This window comes from Melospiza georgiana, chromosome 4, assembly GCF_028018845.1.
Source record: "Melospiza georgiana isolate bMelGeo1 chromosome 4, bMelGeo1.pri, whole genome shotgun sequence".
Classification (NCBI taxonomy): Eukaryota; Metazoa; Chordata; class Aves; order Passeriformes; family Passerellidae; genus Melospiza; species Melospiza georgiana.
The window spans coordinates 16,912,931-16,934,790 of NC_080433.1; the positions used below are offsets into that span (position 1 = coordinate 16,912,931).

Below are 21,860 nucleotides of genomic sequence, written 5' to 3' on the forward strand. Positions count from 1 at the left end.
GATATCCCTACCCTAGTGTTTATCATAATGGAAAAATTATATGATATAACATTTTTAGGTATTTTGGAAATCAGAATAGCAATTTTCTACCAGTGGATTTTGGCCAGCTATGGGTATGGAAAAAAGGTGCTGGGCTTGGTCTTCTCTAGTGTTTTTTTAAAGTCTTAGCATTTAAGGTTCAGTTACAGCCTTTGGATTGGCTTCAAGTCTGAAACCTTCCTTAGGACAGTACCTGTTCAGTTGTACTTACCCTCCTTTTGGTAACAGAGGTTAGCAAAACCTGCATTCACAGCTGGCTAAAAACACAGTGAAAACCAACAGTTCTAGCTTAAAAAGTAGCACATGTGAAACCTACTAATCTATCATATTTTTTAGTTATTCTAAGGGATGAGACTTCTCCAAGTTGTGTTTTCTTTTCAAATAAAAATAGCAGGACAAAGCCATACATTTTATTTTAAAGTAGCTACTACTGTAAAATTACTGTAGTAGAGATTACTGTGATTCAGGCTAAAGCTTAAAAACATTCACTTTTTAAAAAAAACATCCATTAGATAACCTGTGGTGAAGGAATTGTATAATAATTTTTCTATTTCATCTTACCTGCACAATTCTGGCTGCAACTGTGTATTCTTTTTAGCTAGGAATGTAAAAATGCATCTTAAACAAGATACAGATCTAAAACTGGAATATTTACCTCTTATCAAGTTAAACTGTTTTTTATCAAGTTAAGCTTATTCTGTAGTGGGTGTTATAGAAATAAGCCTCTTTGTTGCCTAAAGTCAGAACTAGCATGTTTTAAAATACAAAATACAGACTTAATGTTCAATAGATAAGGCTTGACATTTTTGTAATGGTAAAAACAAGGTTTCCCAAAGCTTGTCCTACCTCAACTTCTCTCAAAATTTGCTAAACCCATACTTGAAATATGAGCACCCTCAAAATCTGTATGAAAAGAAAGCTGAGATCGGAACAAGATCTTTATGCCAGTAACTTTATGAAGCCATGCCAGACTGGTTTTGGCATCTGCATGATAACAAGGGCAAACTGAAGCTGGAAGCTGTGAAACCACTTAGCAAGAAACAGCAGCTTTATACCAGGTCTGAAGTTGTTCAGTTCAGGTTCTTACTTTTATTTAAATAAGCAGATAGTTGCTTTCACTCTGCATAGTTCTGCTTCAGCCTTAGATACAGCAGTCAGGCTTGTGCACTGGCTAATTTAGTACACTCAGATCAAGTGCTTTCTACTGTTAAAACAATTTACTGAAGCTTTTGAAAGGAGAGAGAGGCACTGACCTACCTTCTTACTAGTTCATATTACCATTTTAAACATTGAAACTATTTATAGTATTTGACACAGCAGCTTAGACAAGGACATACATCGTGGCTGTTCAGTTCTCAGGCCAGAGGAGTGCTGAAGGCTGGTCCAAAAGCCCAAGAGCTTTAAGAAAGGGATTGCAGAAACATTTCCTAGGATTTGTATTCAGCTTTGATGTAAAATGCAAGCACCAGGCTTCAACTACAAATAACAAGTTCCTCAGCAATTCTCTGAAATGAGGAAAGAACCTGTATTAAAATCTGATTCAAGTCTCATTCAGGGGGGGAAGCCATCCACACTTATGCTTCATAAAGTTGAATTCAACTTCAAAATATATTGCAGCTGAATAACAGCATAAGCCAGCCCCTTGAGTGACTGTTTGCAGGTTGAAGAATTTCAACTACTTCACTTCTGAAGGACTGATGCTATGATAACCATGCCAGATTTTGACAGGGTATGTATTTAAAAGCAGTAGTTCTGATGAAGTATGTAGCATTGCACTTAGAATTTTTTGACCTTTAGAAAGAAAAAAGGTAGCTAAATCTTGAATTGATTTTGATCAAGGTAAGACTCTTGAAAAATGGCATTAAGCAGGAACTAAAACAATCCTAGTTAAATACAAATTACCCTAAATTATTGAAACTTGCAGACCAGTTCTATGTAATATTCATATTCACCCCACATCAGGAAAAAGGTCAGTGATGTGTCTTAAAATTAAAACCACGGGCAAGATTAATACTAAAATGCATATTAACTTGTTTTATTGAGGCACAACAAGGCATTGTGAATAGCCCATACTTGAGGCAATCAATAGTGTAGTAAGCTGGACATTAATACAGTTTAGGGTAAGTGCAAACAATATACATTCACAGCTTTATTAGCAAGGCTACATCACAACTGATAAAGTGCCAAATTAGTGCTGATTCAGTACCCCAACTCCATGATTTCACCTTGCAAAACAGGACCACCATTTCCCACCAATAATGGAACCACATATCCTCTATAAAGTCAGTAATAAGTGCAAAGCTAGTCCCACCCCCCTCACCAAGGTGTTTGGAGCAGCTCTTTTGTAAACATTGCACTGGATTTTAGTCCTGATAAAGGAGGTATCCCGAAAAGGTGGAGTATTTCCAGCTGCTTCCATAGATGGCTCCCCGGTGCAGCCGTAGCCAGATCTGATCTCCCTGGAAGAGCTGCAGCACTGCATGGTTACTGGCTGTCTCATGGTCAGGAGCCCCATCATTGGCATAGGCCGACACAAGGACCTCCTCATTCTTCATGAGATTCACGTACAGAGGGACATTGACAGCCAGTTTCAGCATGTGGAAGATGAAGACGTAGGTACCATTCACTGGACAGTTGAACCTCCCAAGCTGGATATCAAAAGTTTCTCCGAGGTTATTGAGCAGCAGGTCAAACACAATGGGCTGGTCCAGAGTTCCAGGGGCCAGGTTGGATGTGCGGGCGGCGGAGAAGGCGACCCTCATCTGCTGCGGCAGCGGGTACACGTGCACCGGCAGGATGGTGGCGGCCTGGCTGCTCACCGGCATGTCCACGGGGGTGATGCTGCGAGAGTCCCCCTGCCCAGAGTCCCCACTGGTAAAGGTCTCATTGTCTCGTTCTGGGCTGCTCACCTGAGAGGAGTCACTCCACCCTGCTGTTAAAAACCATTAGCAGCGGTGAGTATTGTAACAGAAGGACACCCTTAAGCCTGTGGCCATAATCTTAAGTGTACAGGCTTGGCTTTGCAGCAGATTGATCTTTGAGCCACAGCAAATTGTCAAAGGACCCCAGTGAAAACACAGCTTTGAAGCTGGCTCACATTGATCACACTTGTATTGAGCAGAATGAGACATAACTGAACCATGAACAATTACTTATACTTCCAAGTAGGAGAGGGCAGCAGGTTGTAACACAGGGAACAGCTGTTTTTTCCTAGTCAGGTAATTTGTGAAGTTCAATAAGGTACCATTGTGTCAAAATTTTGACATGAACGCTCCAGACTAAAAATAGTGAAATTAAATCCTCTGTAATTGTTTTTGCCTTTTTTTGCTTTAGTGTATCATATGTGAGCTTAAAAAGCATATGCTAACTTCTGAGAAGAAATAAAACGTAATTCTGAAAACACTGACAAAGTTAGAGGCAAGTTATCTTCAAGATCCCAATTTTCACTTCATGTTACTCAACACTGTCATTCCGCAGTTGCATTTCTTGTAGACCTTCTCTACTTATGATGCTAGAATATTTTAAGTCTGACAAACTAGTGTTGCTTAAGTCTTCTGCACCTCACTCCCCAAAATAAAGCTGTTCATCTTTCCAAATATCCAAGTTAAAAGAGTGTAGAATGAAAACTGTATTAGATCTGAGAAATTTAAAGCAGTCACAGTCAAGCTGCAAACCATTGTTATTTCCACTGGAAAACAAGTGAAGTTGCTGTGAGATCCTAATGCTAATGAGTACTTTCATCAGCTGTTAATCCACCATCATCTCCTATTTAGTTCTCTTCTGAAACATTCTATCCCTCAAGTTAGGATATGACCTGCATCATCCTAAAGCAGCTTCTACAATATACTATAATTTCTCAGATCTACAGCTACTCTTCATCTCACTTCTCACCTGTAGCACTGGAAGTCCATGTTTTTCCAGCACACACAGTAGAAACAACCCATCTTTTTTCCAACTCTTCAAAACACATGCTATTCATGCTTGGACACAACTAGCCTTATTTATTTCTCTAGGTTTTATACTCCACTATCGAAGTACAAAGTACACTTGTATTACCAAATACATTTTCATGAAAAAAAATTACTTTACAAAGTCTCTGTGATCTGACAGCCTACCCAGAATAAGGGAGGACTACACACTTCAGGGGAGAAACCCAGTGCTCCTTCCCTGAACACAGGGAGCTGCTGTTTTTTCCTAGTCAAGTTATTTGTGAAGTTCAATAAGGTACCATTGTGTCACAATTTTGACATGAAGACGCCAGACTAAAACTAGTGAAATTAAATCCTCTGCTGTGCAATGCTGTGAAAGAATAGCACTCTAGACTCCAGCTAAGCTTGGTTAACTTACACCAAGCTCCATCTGTTAGGTGAGGGATCCTGTTCTGCTTTTCACACTGCTCCCAGTGACACCCCAGCTGCAAAGCCTAAGCACACACTGGACTTATAGGGGGGCTGGTGTTGGCCTTACCTCTTGAATTTGCTCGAGGACCACTGCTTATCCCACCTCGTTTATAGCACTGCTGGTAATTGACATCCTGGAAGAGACGTGTTAGAAGATGGCTATAAGCAAATCTGAACCCAATTGAGGTAATACACTTTTTCACAATGAATTCCATCTCTAAAGTACACTGACAGTTCAGAAACAAGATGCAGATAAACAGCTTTACTTATGGAAAATTTACTTATTTTAACAGCTTGCATGAAATTAAAGATCTACTTTGATGCCAGTTGTAGCAAATTAGCTTCTGAACAATTGAGGCTACTGATCAATACCCTTAAATCTCAAGTCTGTTCTAAGTCCATGAACCTGCACAGAAGACACTGACAGACTTGCCTCACACCAGGAACCTTTGCCTTTAAGTTGTTTTTATTATTATTATTATTTTTGGGGTTTTGGCCTAGCCACATTCTCAGCCAGTCCATTTAGGAGTTCATTATTTTACATTACAGAGGCATTTTAGTGAACCAATTCTTTTAAAACAACAGACCGGACCCATACAATATATTGTTTACCATCTGTTTGCATTTTAAAGATTCATTTCAGACTAAAATCAACCTGTCATACAGAGATGTTACCTGTCTGAAGTGACTTATTTCAGCTGCTGTCTACCATTCCACAAAAGGGTTTGTTTTGTGAAACAAAACTAACCTCTAGCTTGTAAGTAATAGTTCAAGGCAATGAGAAACTACCATGTTAGAAGATTTGGCTCCTATACAGTAGAAGGCTACTGTAAATAAAGTCAATACCTACCCTCTGAGAATATGGCATTCCAGCATAATCTCTACCAGGAAACTGTAGCTGGCCATAGTTCCCATTGGTTAATGAAGGTGAACCTCTGTAAGCATCAAAACCTGTTCAAATGAAGTTGATTATTCAGTATCATTTACTGTCTGATTTACAGTAAAAGTCCAGAATTTAACTACAGATCTTTTTTGGCAATTATGTACATAAAGTTAGGCAGTAACAGTGCTATTCTTAAATTTGGAATTGAATAGGAACCTTGCTATTCCTGTAACAAATGCATTTCATTAGCTACTCATAGCTTACACACTATGGCTACACCAAAATTGTGTATTTAAAAATATTAACATCAGGCCCTATCCATTGCCTGTGATACTAATGGGATGTCAGAACAGCTGAAAAGCTTGCTAAATCCAGCAATGGGATTGAGAAACACTCTTTTCTGTTACACACACTGAGCTTTTACTGGCACACATTTAGGGGTTACTAGAAAGCTTAAGTTAATAGCTGAAGAGGCAAAACTATTACTTAACTACCAAAGCAGAGCTGCAAGTAATTTCATACCAGACACCAGCAAACCCAGGACTGCTGTTAAGTCAGAACTATGAAACTCACCATCTGTACATGTTCCTACAAGGTACTGAGCAGGCTCAGCCCAACAACTGAAGCACCTACCAGAGACTAAGTGCCCTTCACTTCAAAGGGGAATAGGCCACAACTTGCAGCTGGTAGCTACCAACAACCTTATTTTAGTAACTGCTTAAAGTCTGCTGAAACTCTCCATAGTACTTCAGGTAGCAGCCAAAGAATAACTGCTCTGCAGAGACCAAATAAACTTCCTCATAAAACTCTTCAGTCTGTTATTTGTCTAGAAGGACTCTTCACTACTGGGAGCCACTCCCCCATCCTGGTTTCTGCTGCTAATATTAAAGTGAGCAGTGCTAAGCAAAAATTACTTTATTTTGCACAAACACAGTAAGTGGTATGTGAAGAGGAAACTGGCCTACCCAGTTTGTCAGCAAGATACCAGGAGAAAGAATTAAGTATGTAAAAAGTTCAGAAAAAGCAAATTAAATCTCCAACAGAAAAGTCCATATGAGTAATCTAATAACCTATTAGTGAAAGTTTCTATCTTCATATTTAGGCAAGCTGTGAAATTGCTCTGCCATTTGGCCTGACATCAAGTCCAGGGACCAGAAAAAAAAGTTAGAATGAACTTCCTTGAATTCTACAACAGAGGGCCCCATTCTCTGCACATTGCCCTTAGTCCTGTTTTGAGACATTTCACATACAGAACATGAATTTAATAGTGTGTTGTGTTAAGTCACATTCTACTGGCAGGACATTAGATTTTCTTTAGGATGACAGTAAACACAGACATACCTTTGTAGCCACCAGGGGGGCGATAGGAATTAGCCAGGGACCTTCCACCTCTGGCAGACCCTCTGACAGACCCACGACTGTTGAGGTAAGGCTGAGGGGGTCTGGGAATAACATTAGCCTGTGCTGGATAAAAGGCAAGGCTACCATTGCTAACAGGAACAGCTCCATCAGGCTGATAGTTCACTGCTTAAAACAGAAGGCACAGATAAGTCAAAGCTTTGTATAACTGCAGTAAGTTACCACACACAGAAGCAAGGGCACTATTAGGACATTCAGAGACCAGTTAAGCTGCTCTGAATAGACTGTTCTTCTGTCCCTTCATTACTTCATTTAAGTGACTGGATCCTTCCCTTTGCTTGCTAAAATCTACTGTAGACAGCACAGGCTCCGAGTGCAAGCCCCTAATGCATTCAACGGGAGTCAGTTGCACAGGTGAGAACCACCTTGCCAGCAGCATGAAAATACCCAATCTAGCTTAAAATTGTGTAATATTTGATTAAGAATTTCCACTGATAAACTAGGTCACCTCAGTATTGACATCCCTTGAAACAGCAAGACAAACTCCATCACACCTAGATAGCAATAAGAACTATGGAAAGCAGATAGTGGGGTTCAGTCTCTTCAACAGACATTCCTACCATATGCTAGGCCCTTCAACTCCAAGCAAAATGTATTCAAGATTGCTTTTCACTCAGAAGGGTGAGTGTGCACTTAGCTTTAAACACAAACCTTGCAACCATGAATGCATTCCCACAAGATGCTCCTTTATTTCAATCCAAAAAGCTTAAAATTGATCCAGAACAACAGTATAAACCCCTGTATGAAGTGTGTGCAGAGCCATTGCACAAGGCTATTAAGAATTATGATTTTCCACAAAAAAAAAAACAAACAGAAGGCTTACCACCCATAGTCTCAGCGAGGAGAAGGAACATTGAAACTAAAGATGCTTTCCTGACTGCTACACTTACACTGTTCTTTATGTCTCATTGACTTTACACACTATATCAGTGTGTTTCTAGAAAGAAAAGACCTCTGAAAATCACTCTGGCAGAACAATACTAGTTCTAAATGACCTTGAGCCGTTTCATTACATTGCCTTATAAATACAGACCCCTAGTTGCCACTTGCTTTCATCCTAAAACCTCAAGACATTTAGGGGCCAGTTTCATGCCAAATTTAGCATTAGCTGTAAAAACCCACCTCTTGCACTACCTGAACATCAAGTAAGTCAGGTTTGTGTTGAAGACCCCTTACTAGCTCAGTATTTCTCAGGTCAGAATGAAAACTTATCCCAGATTTCCTACTTAGCATTCAGCAACTCTCAGCACTGACAGCACTATTACCAGAGACCAAATTAATGGCACCAAATAAGAGTATTTCATCATTGCTACTATTCCAAGCAAATCATTGTTTGATTGGCAAGCATCACCACATATTTGAATTTCTCACCTACTGGGATATTCAGGCATGTAAGTGACAACAGTCTGTTCATCTAATATAGAAACAAGTTTGAACCAGCCTTTCATCCTGCTAGCAGTTTTTAAATTAAGTTTACATACCATCAACTACATTAGAGTTGATGTATGCCTATTATTAGACATTTATGTAGCACCTGTTAAGAATTTCACTGGTTAGAAGTATTCACAGCACATGATAGTGAATTTAAATACTATTATAGACTAATCATATTGAAAGACTACTTGAAATACACATGCAAGTGCAGTTCTCACCTGAAGACAGAGATTCTTGTGAAAGAGAGGTTTGTTCTGCAACATGAGAAGACTGCAGCTGGCATTGAGGAGGAGTCTGTGTACTTGCTGTGGAGAAACTCTGGTTATATCCTGCTGAATATGAAGAATCCTCTTTAATTTCCTGGTCTTTACGTGGAGGCAGTGGTGCATTTACTTTAAACACCTACAACATATTTGAAAACAAGTGCTCAACACTACCAGCTAACATCCCTGCCCAATGCCACCACCCTGCCATGCTGTGGTTTCAATCCATATGCTTGTTTAGGGTACTTCTAGAACACCAGGTGTTTCTTAGAAATAACCAAAACCCCATGCTTTTCCCTCTCAAACTTCCAGAACACACTCCTGTTTATGGAGCTACTACCCAAGGAACAGCTTGATTGGCCATAGCTACTGTACTCTGTCAGCAGAACAATTACCATGCAACAAGCTATTGTCCTTCTATGGGAAATCCTCTGTGAAATCCACTGACTTGCTGTCCTACAGCTCAAGCTGGACCTGGGACAGCCTATTCTGAGATGAGATATTCACATTTGGGAAGAATCTGGGTCTTTCTGCATGTCTTGGAACCTGATGTAACACTGCTAGCCACTCAAACATCATATTAGACATCATTTGCCCCTTCAGTAAATGGAGCTTCATCTTTCCTACTCATTTAACATTCTCCAAGAGTAAACACTTAACCTAAGCAAGGCTTGTCATTCAAATATTATAGTCTGGGCAATACAATGATAAGCAGATATTACTGCTAGTTAAAACTACCCAGACTTCAGTCACTCCAGTGCATGTACTGCTTTATAGCCAATAACACAATTACCAGAAATAATGCTGTCAAAAGTGACAACTAGCATCAACATCAAATAGGCCAAGTCTGTTTTGATTAAAAGTATCTGAATTTCATATAAAGAGCTGCCAGCAGTACTGATACTAAGTCTACAGGTGTATCTAACAAGGCTATAAACTCTCTGAAGACAGACTTGGGCAAAAGCCACAGCTACATGATGCAAGAAACAGCTTCACAGCTTGACAGTTCTTGCCATTTGCAGATGCCTTTATCATTAAAAAAAACCAAAACCAATACTTTTTCCAGGGTCAAAAAGCCTAGTATTGCCTCTAAGAGGCAGTAGAAATGCCTCACGATACTGAAGTGTTGAGCATAAATTTTGAACCACTGTAAAGTAAAACTTACTTATTTGTTTTATTTTTAATTTTTGATCACTTCATCTGGTAAATAAAGTGATCCAAAGCTATCCTTTTCCTAAAAGGAATTTGAGAAGGGAGGGCAGTCAGGCTGTCAACACCCACACCCTGAGGAATTTGTAGCAAGTGGTCTGCTTTTTCCTGCAGTGAGGGTTACAGGTGGAATTCAAATCAAGGACTAGGGCTACAGGTCAGGCTGCAGGTCAGGCCTGCCTTTAAGCTTCCATAAGCACAATAGCAGCAATGGGATGTCTGAGGCCCTGTAATCAGATACTTCCATTACTGTCACTGTGATACTGCTATTTGCCAGGGAATCATCCTGGCTTGTCTACTCCAGTCCAATGGCTGTGCTTTCCTGGCAGCAATGAGAACCTAAGGGAAGAACAAAACCCTGCACTGCAAAGTTCAAGATTTCTACCACTACAAGAGGAATGAACATCCTTGTGACTTAGTGACAGATGTTTGTCAGGCTTCCCCAAAAGTCCCAAGAGCAATCTCAGACATTTAACATCTCTGAAAACATGGTAATAATTCAAGTGAACTTTCAGTGGTACTGTTATGATCAAAGCACTCTGAAAACAGAGAGCAAGTTCAGACATAACCAGAATGACAGACTGGGACTCCATATTGATACCATAACAGATGCTTGTCTTATAACTGGGTCCCCAAAAGACTCTGGATTCCTTAATCACAGCACGCTGCCACTTCTCCACTTTCAGAAAAAATCACCACCCAATCACTTAGCATTATTTAAACACATCCAGCTTAGGAACAAAACACCTCCCTACCAAAAAGTGCTTCATCTGTAATGTGTATCACAATTCTGTGCCTCTGAGGTAGGTTTGACTTGAACCTCTTCTTCAAATCCAGAAAAAACCAAGCAGAAAAAGTCACTGCAGTGATTTTACTACAGACCACACCAGGATGTCACAGAAGTTTTAGCTGTTAACTCCTGTGATTGAAAGGCTTTTAGACACCTTCCTCCACCAGTTCTTACCACATCAGTCTCAGGTCTGCAAGACAGAGGCCAGCAAGTTGTGAACTACACTGGTACTTCTGTTAAAATGGAGAATGCCTTTGGAGACTCTAAAGCTTGCTTTTTAGAAAAACATTAAATCAATGTTTCTATCATCTTCTGAAGAATGTAACAGGAGTAAATAATGTTACCTTCCTTGTACTTAAGGAAGAGCCTTTCTCTGAACCTCTCTAAGCCTGCACTGCAGATCAGTAGGAAGCAGCAATGTTTGATACTATTTTTTCAGGCCATATATCATTACAGATTATATTTGCCTTGAACATCTCAGACTGTGTGGTATATTTCCTAGATATGTACATTGACTATTGTTAACAACAAAGGATAATGAGCAACACCAGTTTTCCAAAAACATGTTTTCCATTATTCCAATGGACTGAATTTTACCCCAGTGAAGCAAACAGTATAACAAGACAAACTCAGGCTTCTGAAAGCATTTTGGCCTAATATCTATATTCAGGATTCCCTTTCTCCAACAAAATCTGTTGTATTTGAAATCTTTTCCCAAGAACAGTCTAAGTGCAGTTCACCTTACTTTAGGGCACCGCTATCAATCTGTTGGTTTCAGGCCTGACTTCTCCCTCTTAGTTCCTTAAGGCTACTAAGATATCCTAGTATTAGTTTTTTGGCACTACACAGAGCAAAACCAGGATCTTTGTTGTTAGATCTGTTTTAAGTTCTGAAGAACTGAAGTTCTGAAGTCCTCTGAAGAGAATCAGAGGACTAATCTAGATTTTACTGCTAAAACAAAATGCCCTATCAAGTTCTGTACTATTCCAAGAGGAGCCAAGTCCTCAATGTTACTCCCAAGTTACTCACAACCTTGTCAGTTCTGTGTGCTGCATACTTACAGTCTGCATAGCCTGAAAGGGAGCTGCTGTTATTGTGACAGAGCTGCTGCTTGCTGGAGGAGACTGAAAGCTTTGTGCTGGTGGCACTGAGGGCATGGGGGTGCTTGAAGTAGGCAATGGTGACTGTGGCTCACTTGGGAGGGGAATTGTTGCCTGGGGGAAGAACAAATGTAATGAAAGGTCACTTGATAATTATCAGGCAGTAACAGAAGCAGTTAATTTGCTCTAAAGCCTAGACTGACAGAAGTCAGCAGTTTCTACAGGATGACATTTGGACATAGTAGAGCTACAAAATAGCTTTTGCTTACAATTTCAAATCTTGCTGTGCATCCTCAGCAAACAGTACTTCTATTGCAGTCTCTGCTGATTAAGTGAAATGTGCCTATGAGCTACTATACATACTATTCTTTGGAATAATATCACAATAAAGAGACATTAGGTATTTTTCTCTCCACTAAGGACACACAGAATGCTTTTGGTTCCATTTAGTAGAAGATGATTGTTTGGCTGATATTAGAAATTACTTCTCTTTTCTGGAGGAACTTAGAAAATTTAGGGGGTCTGATTTTTTTTCCCCTTTCCAACTTAATTATGTTTCAGATTAGAAACAATGCTGAGTTGTCCAGACAAAGTATTAACCAGCATTAGGCCTCAGCTGAGCAGATGGCAAAATGAAGTGTTGATTTAGAACACCAATATTTACACAAAACAGGAGTCAAAAGAGGACATGTCTAGAGCCTTACTATTTCAGCAACTTAAATATTGATGTTACTTGTGATAGCTCACCTGGGCAATTTCAATCTTTTTAGGTATCAGTGGCTCAGAAATACGTGAACTTGTCTGATACAGAGGCTGGGAAGTATATTTCTCATTCTCTTGAGAAAGTGATGTTGATGCCTAGAAGAAGCCATAATGCACCTGCTATTGTGAGTAGTACTACAGAGCTCTGGTAAAGCTATGAAACACCAGTACTAAGGTTAAATCAAATGGATTTTGAAAGACCAGGACAAACATTAATTCCAAAGCCAAAGTATTAAACAGTCATCTTAACCAAAGCTTCAAGTAATTAGCTTTAGAGATTCAGATTTAGATGACTCTTCTTACACAACTGGTTGCACAAGCAGCCCTGCAAAGTCAGATCATTTTAAGAACACTAGATTGCTTCAAGCATTTACAGTGAAGTCTGCAACACACACCTGTCTCACTGAATTAAATGGAAAAAAAGGGTAAGCTCTGTTGAACAAGGCCTTGCAAAGCCTGTGTGTCCTAGAGTTAGCTCACACCTGTAATGCTACATATAGGAGTTGCTTAATGCCTAAATACAGAGCCTAGGGCTAAAGACTACCAGTCCTGTGCTCAGCATGCACAGATCACAGTGCCTCAGACAGCACTGGGGTGTACCTGCACACCAGGAGCACTGCCACCATGGAGTGCATTCCCTGGTTCTGCTGGGACCAAAACTTAACTACTGCTTTCCCTGGAAAACAAAGATAGACTCTAGTTTTCAATCTGAAGGGACCAGAGATAGGCTGGGCACAAGCAACCCTAATTTCAAACAATAAGGTTGCATTCTACAAAAAAATCAGATGTTCCACTTTATAGTACAGCACAGGCCTTCTGGAATCAGATTGAACAGCAGAATTATTGAATTCTTGTCAGCACAAGGAGACCCATGGTACTGTAGAAGTTGTAGAAAGTGTCAAGAATTGGGACAAAACTGCTGATTCAAGAGCCCTACCAGTATATAGTATATTAAGAAATTAAGTACTACATACACAGTATGCTGATAACATCTACATCAGCAAAACAAATGTAAAAAGCAAGAACATTTCCCATTATAATCTACACACTCTTAATTATAGAATCCAACAGGAAAGAGCCAGCTGTATTCTTGAACACAGCAACAAAATTCACAAGAGATTAAGACACTGATCTGCATAAAGTGAAACTTTTCAGCTCTAAACACTATTTGAATGCTATTTGAATGTTTATCTGCACATAAATACAAATAAGCAAGCAAAGTTTTAGGTCTTAGCAGAACATTGGGAAATGAGATTCCCAGTATTTCTTCAGCTAATGTTTGAGAGAATATATCTCAGTCTTCAGGTTACACACAGTCTGCAATTTCATGACAATACCCATCTCAATTTATGCAACCTCTTTGTCATCATTACTCTACACTGTAACCAAAGCAAATATTTATGCTGCTCCCATGTTCCTACAAGAACATGCACCACACTTTTTAGTGAGCACTTTTCATCCCACACCCCTCCTGTGTCAAGCAGCAGACTGCTCACTTTGCATTCATACAGTATTAGCAAGAATTTGCCACCCATCTTTAAGCATTCCAGACTGTAGGCTGTACTACTTTTGTTACTTGCATGTTGTTCCAGCCCAGTTATTCAGGAGGGTCCCAGCTGAGCTTTCTGTTAGGGCTGGCTGTCACACAGATCTGAATGCCAGGGTATGGTACCTGGGGTGTCACCAAGTCTTCAGCTTCAGAGCCAGAAAGAGCATGATCAGCAGATGCTAGGGAAGTGTTTGAACCATGCAGCACCATTGATGAAGCAGCAGTCTTGCAAGGAGAAAAAACAGATATAAGGTTTTGAAAATATCAAAATTTAAATGTTTGGTTTCACTAAAACTCACATCCTCAGCATGTCCAAGTAAACCTCTGAATAATTCAGGGACTGAAGGGTCTTTGACCAGTCAGTCTTTTAGGAATTCTTGTTCATGGTAAGGAAGCACATTTAAAATCAAAAGTCACAAGACATGCAAGTAGAGTGACTGAACTTAAGGTTCATTTAACCACAACTACCAAAGCTTGAGATACAGTCTTTGGTGTAAGGATCTTGAAGTTGAAAACACTATCTAGGAAAGAAACTAGCTGTTCTTCTGCACATGACTACTGGCTATGACTTGAATCTAAAGGGAAAATATGCAAACTATTTCAGTGTGCCTTCAACATACTTCAAGTATTTATTGCCCCTTTTCAACCAAAAGAGCAACCAGCTTTGTCAGCATTTGAGTGAGCTTACACTCACAAGCTACCACATTGTATGGAACACAAAACTACTGGCAAGAAAAACAAATCAAGTGTAAGTCCATGCTGGTAAATAACCTCCATCTGCCTCCTCAGGCAGTCCTAACTTCAACTTACTTGAAGGGGCTGTTGAAGAAAATCACTCTGACTTGGCAGTTTCTGCTCTTTTGAAGCTGTAACAATAGAATGCATTAAGCAACATTTACTTTTCAATTCAAACACTACATATAGTTTTGGTGTGCAGTTCTATTTTTTAAAAACATTTGGTATGTGAAGATGCAAACTATTTTTACTATGTGGAATTCAAATATTTAAACCTAGCATCAGCAAACTAGACCCAATTGAAGACTTCAGGTTTTTGGTAAAAGAAGACAGGTATTCAATGACAAAAATATTGTTATCACAGAAAAGATATCCAGATTAAGAGATACTTACCAGAATAAGAAAGCAAATTAACAAACTGGGTAATTGAGTTCTACAGCCCAATATCCACCCATTCTTTCAGCATGATCTGTTTTTTATATTTAAACAATCTATCTTCACCAGGCCCACAGCCCAAGCAAACCCTGTTAGTGCTTGCAATATTGTACATACCACTTACACTTACAGTACCACCTACCTACAGGACTACTTGCTGGAGTAACTGAAGGAGGTTGGGATGAACCAATGGCACTTGGTGAAGCTTTATCAAAATCCAGAATGGACTCCTTTCAAAAAAAAATATCACCATTGGGAAGAAAAAAATTAAACTCTAGATACAAATGAAACATTTTCACTTCACAAGCTGCTTTTAGCTAATTAGAGCTAAATTTATTCATTCAGTGCCAACACACATTGTCAGCACTGTTCTCCCTAACCCAGTAGGAGCAGGAGCTTTGTGCTACAGCAGCAGAGAAAAACATACTTGCATGAAGTTGTAAGTCCCTTGTATCTGAGTCATCAGATCCTGAAGCTTTTCCCTTCTCAATACTGGATCTTTTGGAAGAGTTGAAGTAGAGCAAAATTCTGCAGCTGGCTGATGTACAGGTTTAGGCACCTAATAAGGAGAAGTTACATTAAATCTAATACTGGAAGCAAGACAAGCTCCTTATCCAATATACTTCCAGAGTAACCTAGAGGTGTCAGACACTGTGGGCCAAGGAATTCTGTGCTCTTATTGATATTTCCTCAATCACATTTTCACTTTATTAGAAAAAAAAATCAGCTTCCTGTTGCTACAACTAACTAAGCCACAGATTTCATAGAATGGTTTGGGCTGAAAGACAGCTTGAAGATTATCTAGTTCAACCCCCCTGCCATGGACAGGAACACCTTTCACTAGGAATAATTCACTTCACTTTCTTATAGCCAAATGCAAAGAAATAAGTTGCCTGCATCTAGTGCAAAATTAGGCACCTCCATCTAAAGAAAGTCACATTTCAGTTGAAGGCCAGAACAAACTTAAAAATCAAAGCTACATCACTCAAGGTTTACTTCTCCCAATAGAGCCTATAACAATAAGTACAGATCTTTTATTAGGAGGGCATTTCCAGACAATCTGAAGAAACTGCTCCTAAGAGATTTATTGCAAGCAAGTAACTCAGGATGAGGCCAAAGTATTTCTACTAAAAAGCCAGATAATCTCAATGCACCAGCTCCTGCAGAAAGTATTACATCCCAGTTTGGCATAAATAAACCCATGCTCCCACACAAGAATCTAACATGGACTTCTGCAGGGCTTTATTACTCCTTGATTTCAGCTCATTCCTTAAGAGTCCATCCCAACAGGTTCTCACTCCACTTTAAAAGAGGGAAATGTTTTGTCAGGGAACAAGTCAGTCTAAGGTAACAAAAATCACTATAGTAAGCTCCTTAAGCAGCAGAAGCCCTCTTATTTATAAGGTGACAATAATATTAGACTGTCTGGATGGTCTAACATGTCTTTTGAAAGCAGCATGGAGAGGAGGTAGGCTCATTAGAAGTATCTTAACACAATTTTTTGTGGTTCTCCAAAGATTTACTGTTCTTATGTTGGTCTGTGCAGCTAGAGGAAGGTAAATCTGAAGACCTTTAGTTGCATTATTTTAAATGCTGAGATGTGCAGGAACATATGAAAGCCTTTTTTTCCCTACAGGACATACAGCTGTGTTTCTAACAAGAGGTTACAACTTCAACATATTGTACAGCAGTGTTATTATTTGTATAGTCATTGGAAAATATATGGCAGAAGGGTATTTGTGCTATGATGACAACTGTCACACTAAATCTACCATAAATTGATGAAGTGCTTTTTGTTCACTTTTAGGACAAGCCTAAAACACTTCATTTCCTTTCAACAGTTTTCTGAAAGCAATCTCTGGCCTTTGCAGGAATTCCAATGCCATGCACAGGCAAGAAGCTTACAGCACATTACTAACTCTGCAGGACTCAGTTTCTACTATCTATGTGGCCCACATGACAACTGCTTGATGAGCTGTGAGAAGTTTTGCTTTATTCTATAGTTAAAAGAGTGCATCTTGGTGAAGCTCTATCTTAATTAGAAATTCTGCTGCACAAGCACTACCTTTAACTAACAATTAAATACAAGTTTGTATTGCTATAGTTTCCAATAATGAACAGTAACTACAGCTTTTAAGGATATAAGTGTAGGACAAAAGACAGATTAATTAAGTTAATCTTAGTGAGTTATAGATTAAGTTACTGGCAATCTGGATCTTTCTGTCCATCACTTTTAGTCCTCAGAAAAAGTCTTAATTTTACAGCACTCACTGTCATAGTAAATCCATTCTGGGTCAAACTGATTAATGCTTTTGTTACCCTCTTCTTCCTCCACTACCATTTCCACTAAGACACAGGGACATGACCAAACTGGTTCTGTGTGTTTGATAATGGGTAACAGAAGCTTTTCACCTTTAGGTGACCTAACTAGGTCAAGTCTGGCAGGGTCTAAAACTCTCAAGATAGTCCACTTGCTATGTGAGTGAGATTTGCACATTAAACACAAAAAAAGGGTAAAAAAGCACCAAGGACATGAAAGCAGAAAAGACTTGTCACTTTTACTTCCAGATATGATAAAATTCCTGTATGCCTGTACAATTTGTCAGAGCTTTTATCTCCTTCCCCAGCTCATACTCCGTGCATTCTGTTGGTAGCATTCTTTACTTCAAGAAGTACAAGAATATAGGGTTACATATATGATATCAGGGCTTTAGGCTAGGACTGAAACCCTGAGACTTCCATTCCATAGAAGTTATTTTCTAGTTCATAGAGATATTAAAATATACCAGCCAGAAGAAGCTACAGTGAAGCTACCTCATATTGATTTGCTGTTTTGCTGGTACCTAAGGGTTCAATACTGCAATATAAGATGATACAGAGAAAAGTATCAGGAAACTAAAGTATTTCAGATTTTATGCTTTTTAATAAAAAGATGCTTTGAAGAAGAGCAGGTACTTGACATTCTTAAAATGTTTTCTTTCTAGCCTACAACTAGATGCTGTTTCTGGTAGTCACTAAAAGCTAGTAGCAGATTCTGACCTATTAGTCTGGCTCAGACCACCTAACATTAACCTGAATGCTGCTTGAACCACTACAGTTGAACAGCACTGGTAAATTCAGAGTTTAATTTGTCATAAGAAATGTTTCTGAAACATAACATCAACACTACTCATACATTCAGCAAAATGTATCTTGACTTACATCCAGAGAACTGGCTGACTAAAAGTAGAGGTGAAGCATCTAGAATTTTTTGTAGGACCAGTTAAGTCACTGAAAATAAACCAACAACCACTTTGGAATTTGGCTAGTCAGAATGCAAATTTACCAGGGATTCCTGTCAAAACTGGATTTTTTAGAGACTGAAGGTTTACTTACATGCAACACTAAGATACCACTTCAGCCATCTCATTTACTAGTGAAACTTCACCCTATGGGACAGGACTTGAATTCCTCTTTAGGTTTGTAGGTTATGGAGTACTAAATGAGGTGGAATGGTGATACCTAAGCTGTAAGTAGTGATTGCCATAGATATACAATTAAAATCAGCTTTCTACTCAGAGCAGCATTCACAGTGGGTATGAATTTAATTATATGCTAGCTGACAGCACAAGCCAAACTGCTTTGCTTTCCCACACCAGGCCACAAATTCAGCTCTAACCAAGCTTGCTGGTCCACAGGTTGCACAAACATTTAAACAGAACAATGGTTAAACAGGCTGCACATTAGCTCACCCTGCTGTCTTAGGCTCAGATTCTTAGGTGCTCCCCTTTACAGTATATAAAGTTAAACAAGCATATTTTAATATCTCAAGACATAGGTTTTTAAGACTTCAGATCTCTAACAGATTCAGCTCAGAGGCCAGCAGCAGTGGCACAGGTCTTTTATCTGCCATGCCTACATCCCTGCATAAAAGCATTTATAGATTTTTCTCAGAGTCAAACAGATCCAGCTACAGCACTGCATTGCCTCTCTTTTATATAAGCAAGGGCAAAAGAAATTATCTGAAAAGTTTAACATGATTTTAATTGCTCTTCATATGCACTTCAAGTCAAAGACATCTCTTTTAAAAAACTGGTTATGGAAACCAGTTAAGTTGATAGTACCCTGCTTTCTACTCATTCAATATACTTTTAGGATTTCTCCATAGCTACTAATCAAAAATAAAGGCAGTTGATGTTATCCTATGGTTTACATAAATCCAGGTTTGAATACTTTAAAATATCTTTTGTTTACTTAGCTCAGCAATCCCCCTTCAGTGACCTCACATTCCAGCAGTTAGTTTAATTTTGTCAGTTTTTGAAACCTGCACACCACTAGGGAGATTCTGAAGCAGTTTACAAGTTTCTCCAGATGACTGGAGACTCTCCTCTTTACTCACTGCAGCAGTTTTCTCAATCACTTAACCCATCCATCTATCCATCCCATATAAAAAGAACAGGAAGCATCTTCTCATTAGGAAGCATCTTGCATTTCAGGCAATCTGACACCAGAAATTCCAAGGGACTTTACAAGTGCTTGAGACTATTCCAGTACTTAGTTTCAGTTACAGGAATACTGTGCATAGCTGGGTGCACAACACCTATTTGTGCTCAGAGTTACTTAGTGAGGCAACCAGGTCTTCCACCTGTACCACCACCACAGTGGACACAAGATTCTACTCAGCTTGAGTGTAAAGATGGCCCAAGCTGAAACACCTTAATCCCACATTGTTACCCAGTGCTGCATCATTACATACTTTTTTAATCTCATATTCAGCCTTCGGTTTGCGCTCCCGTCTCTAGACACAAGAACATCCATTTTTTCAGTTTTGCCAAGTTTACTGACAAGATACAAGCTTAATCATTAGCCATGAGTAACATGGGATATACTGGTTCCTGCTTTCTTGCAAGAAGACAGTTGTGGTTACAACACTGTATACAAAGAAGTGCTCAATTCCCCATATTTTCTTCCTGAAGTCTACCTTCAGATTAACATTTCTCTTAGTGACCTAAGGCAGACATAGCAGAGCTCAGTTATCTCTTTTGACAGTGACCAGTGTTGCTGCTACCCAGGCACAGGTGAGAAAGAAGGTAATGTGACCAAAGGGTAGCAGCCTGCTCAGCTGTAAGCCATGCAATGGCTTTTCTTTTATACTTCTAACACTATGCTATTGTTAGACTCCCAGGACAGCAATATGGTTTATGCATTCATCTGGAAATACATATTTAAGCCCCTGTACAGTTGGTATTGCTTGATCTAGACATTAGATCTCTCTTGAATCAGCAGCTATTTTAATCAAAAGCCTAAAAATTACTGAAGTGTTATTCACATACAGCCACAAAGTATTTGATCCCTGGATGAGTCATACCTGCTTTGTACTGCTAACAGAGGCCAGAGCCAATAGCTACAGATGAACCAAGTTAATTCTTCTGTCTTATGCATAAAGCAGTTATTCAAGGCTCAAAACCAGCAATACTGTGCTGATGTAAAAAGCAAAGCAGGCCATCTTGCTATTCAAATCTAAACTTTAGCCTCCAGAATTATTCCCCCAAGAAAGAATGAAACAGGAGTCTATATACTGGCCTACAAAACACACCTTAGATTCCCTCTGCTAATAGGTGGCTTTATTCCAATACACTAATGCCAAAAGCTTATGACAGATAATACTACATATGCCAACTCACTTCTTTGGGTTCCACATCAAACTTCTTTGGGCCCATCTGCTCCTTTGGCCCCATACTGGCAGCTGCCCAGGCCTTCGGAGGGTTCTGTAACTGTGGAGGTGACACTTGCTGCTGCCTGTCAGCTTTCTCCCAAGCCTCTCGAGTCTCCTGCTTCTTTTGTTCTGGCTCCTCCCTAACATGTGCAGCCCAAGCCTTCACAGGCTCCTGCTTCTTTTGCTCTGGCTCTTCCCTAACAGGCACTTCCCATGTTTTCATAGAATCTGGCTTCTTTTGTTCTGGTTGTTCCCTAGTTTGGGTTACCCAAGGTTTTGGAGATTCCTGCTTTTCTTCTGGTTCTTCCTTAACTTTGGTTACCCAAGGTTTTGAGGACTCCTGCTTTTTCTGTTCCTGCTCTTCCCTAACTTTTGTTACCCATGGCTTAGGTGATTCCTGTTTCTTCTGGTCCTGCTCTTCCCTGACCTTTGCTACCCAAGGTTTGGGGGACTCCTGCTCCTCTTGGACGTGTGCTACCCATGCCTTTGGAGCTTCTGGCTTCTTCTGCTGCTCCTCCACACGGGTCTCCCAGGCCTTTGCAGACTCACACTTCTGTTCCTCCTCTTTACCACGAGCTTCCCAAGGCTTTGGAGAATCTGCTCTCTTGAGTTCTTGCTGTCTAACACGAGCTTCCCAAGGCTTTAAGGTCTCTTGTTTCTGCTTCTGTTCCTGCTCTTTAACATCAACAAGCATCTCCCAGGACTTTGGAGGTTCCTGTTTTCTAGCACACTCGGCTTCCCAAGATCTGGGCTCTTCTGGCTTCTTCTTGACAGAGTATTCTGCTTCAGGCAAATAACGCCTGTTGAGAAACTACATAGACCAAAGAAACTTAATGGCTCCCAAGAACACATTTTGCTACTACAGTTCAGGTCAGTTAAATAAGGTCACCCAGCTACTGAAAACTGCTGACTAAAAGCACAGCCTAGACAGTCTAAGCACTAGTCATAGAAACTGTGACCATGGCTTTATCCTACAACACTGCAGACTAGCTTTGCTTGGCATGCCACAGAGAAACAGGGAACAGTGCTGAACAGCACAAGTAAAACCCAGCTGAGTCAATCTACTGCCCTTATCCTCAATGCTCCTAGGCAGTGACAATATCAAGTACAATTGTGATTTTTACAAAAGTAGCTCTCCTTCTTAGCA

The 21,860-nt window shown here is 39.7% G+C and overlaps 1 protein-coding gene across 5 annotated transcripts in view; it reads right to left on the reverse strand.

Annotated features, from left to right (window-relative positions):
* Nucleotides 1-2,070: 2,070 nt before the first annotated feature.
* Nucleotides 2,071-21,860, reverse strand: part of CAPRIN2 (caprin family member 2) — a 33,218-nt gene continuing 13,428 nt past the window's right edge. The window contains exons 9-20 of one of the 5 annotated variants that reach the window (XM_058022888.1): nt 21,141-21,524; nt 15,446-15,577; nt 15,161-15,248; nt 14,659-14,714; nt 13,972-14,073; nt 12,285-12,395; nt 11,499-11,651; nt 8,394-8,577; nt 6,664-6,849; nt 5,290-5,390; nt 4,507-4,573; nt 2,071-2,971 (exon numbers count right to left, since the gene is read on the reverse strand). In XM_058022888.1, the coding sequence (XP_057878871.1) occupies nt 2,403-2,971; nt 4,507-4,573; nt 5,290-5,390; nt 6,664-6,849; nt 8,394-8,577; nt 11,499-11,651; nt 12,285-12,395; nt 13,972-14,073; nt 14,659-14,714; nt 15,161-15,248; nt 15,446-15,577; nt 21,141-21,524 (2,133 nt within the window). In that variant the 3' untranslated portion in view covers nt 2,071-2,402. Of the gene's footprint in view, nt 2,972-4,506; nt 4,574-5,289; nt 5,391-6,663; nt 6,850-8,393; nt 8,578-11,498; nt 11,652-12,284; nt 12,396-13,971; nt 14,074-14,658; nt 14,715-15,160; nt 15,249-15,445; nt 15,578-20,681; nt 21,525-21,860 lie in introns of all 5 variants that reach the window. The other 4 variants (XM_058022886.1, XM_058022885.1, XM_058022889.1 and 1 more) reach the window with 4 other exon arrangements.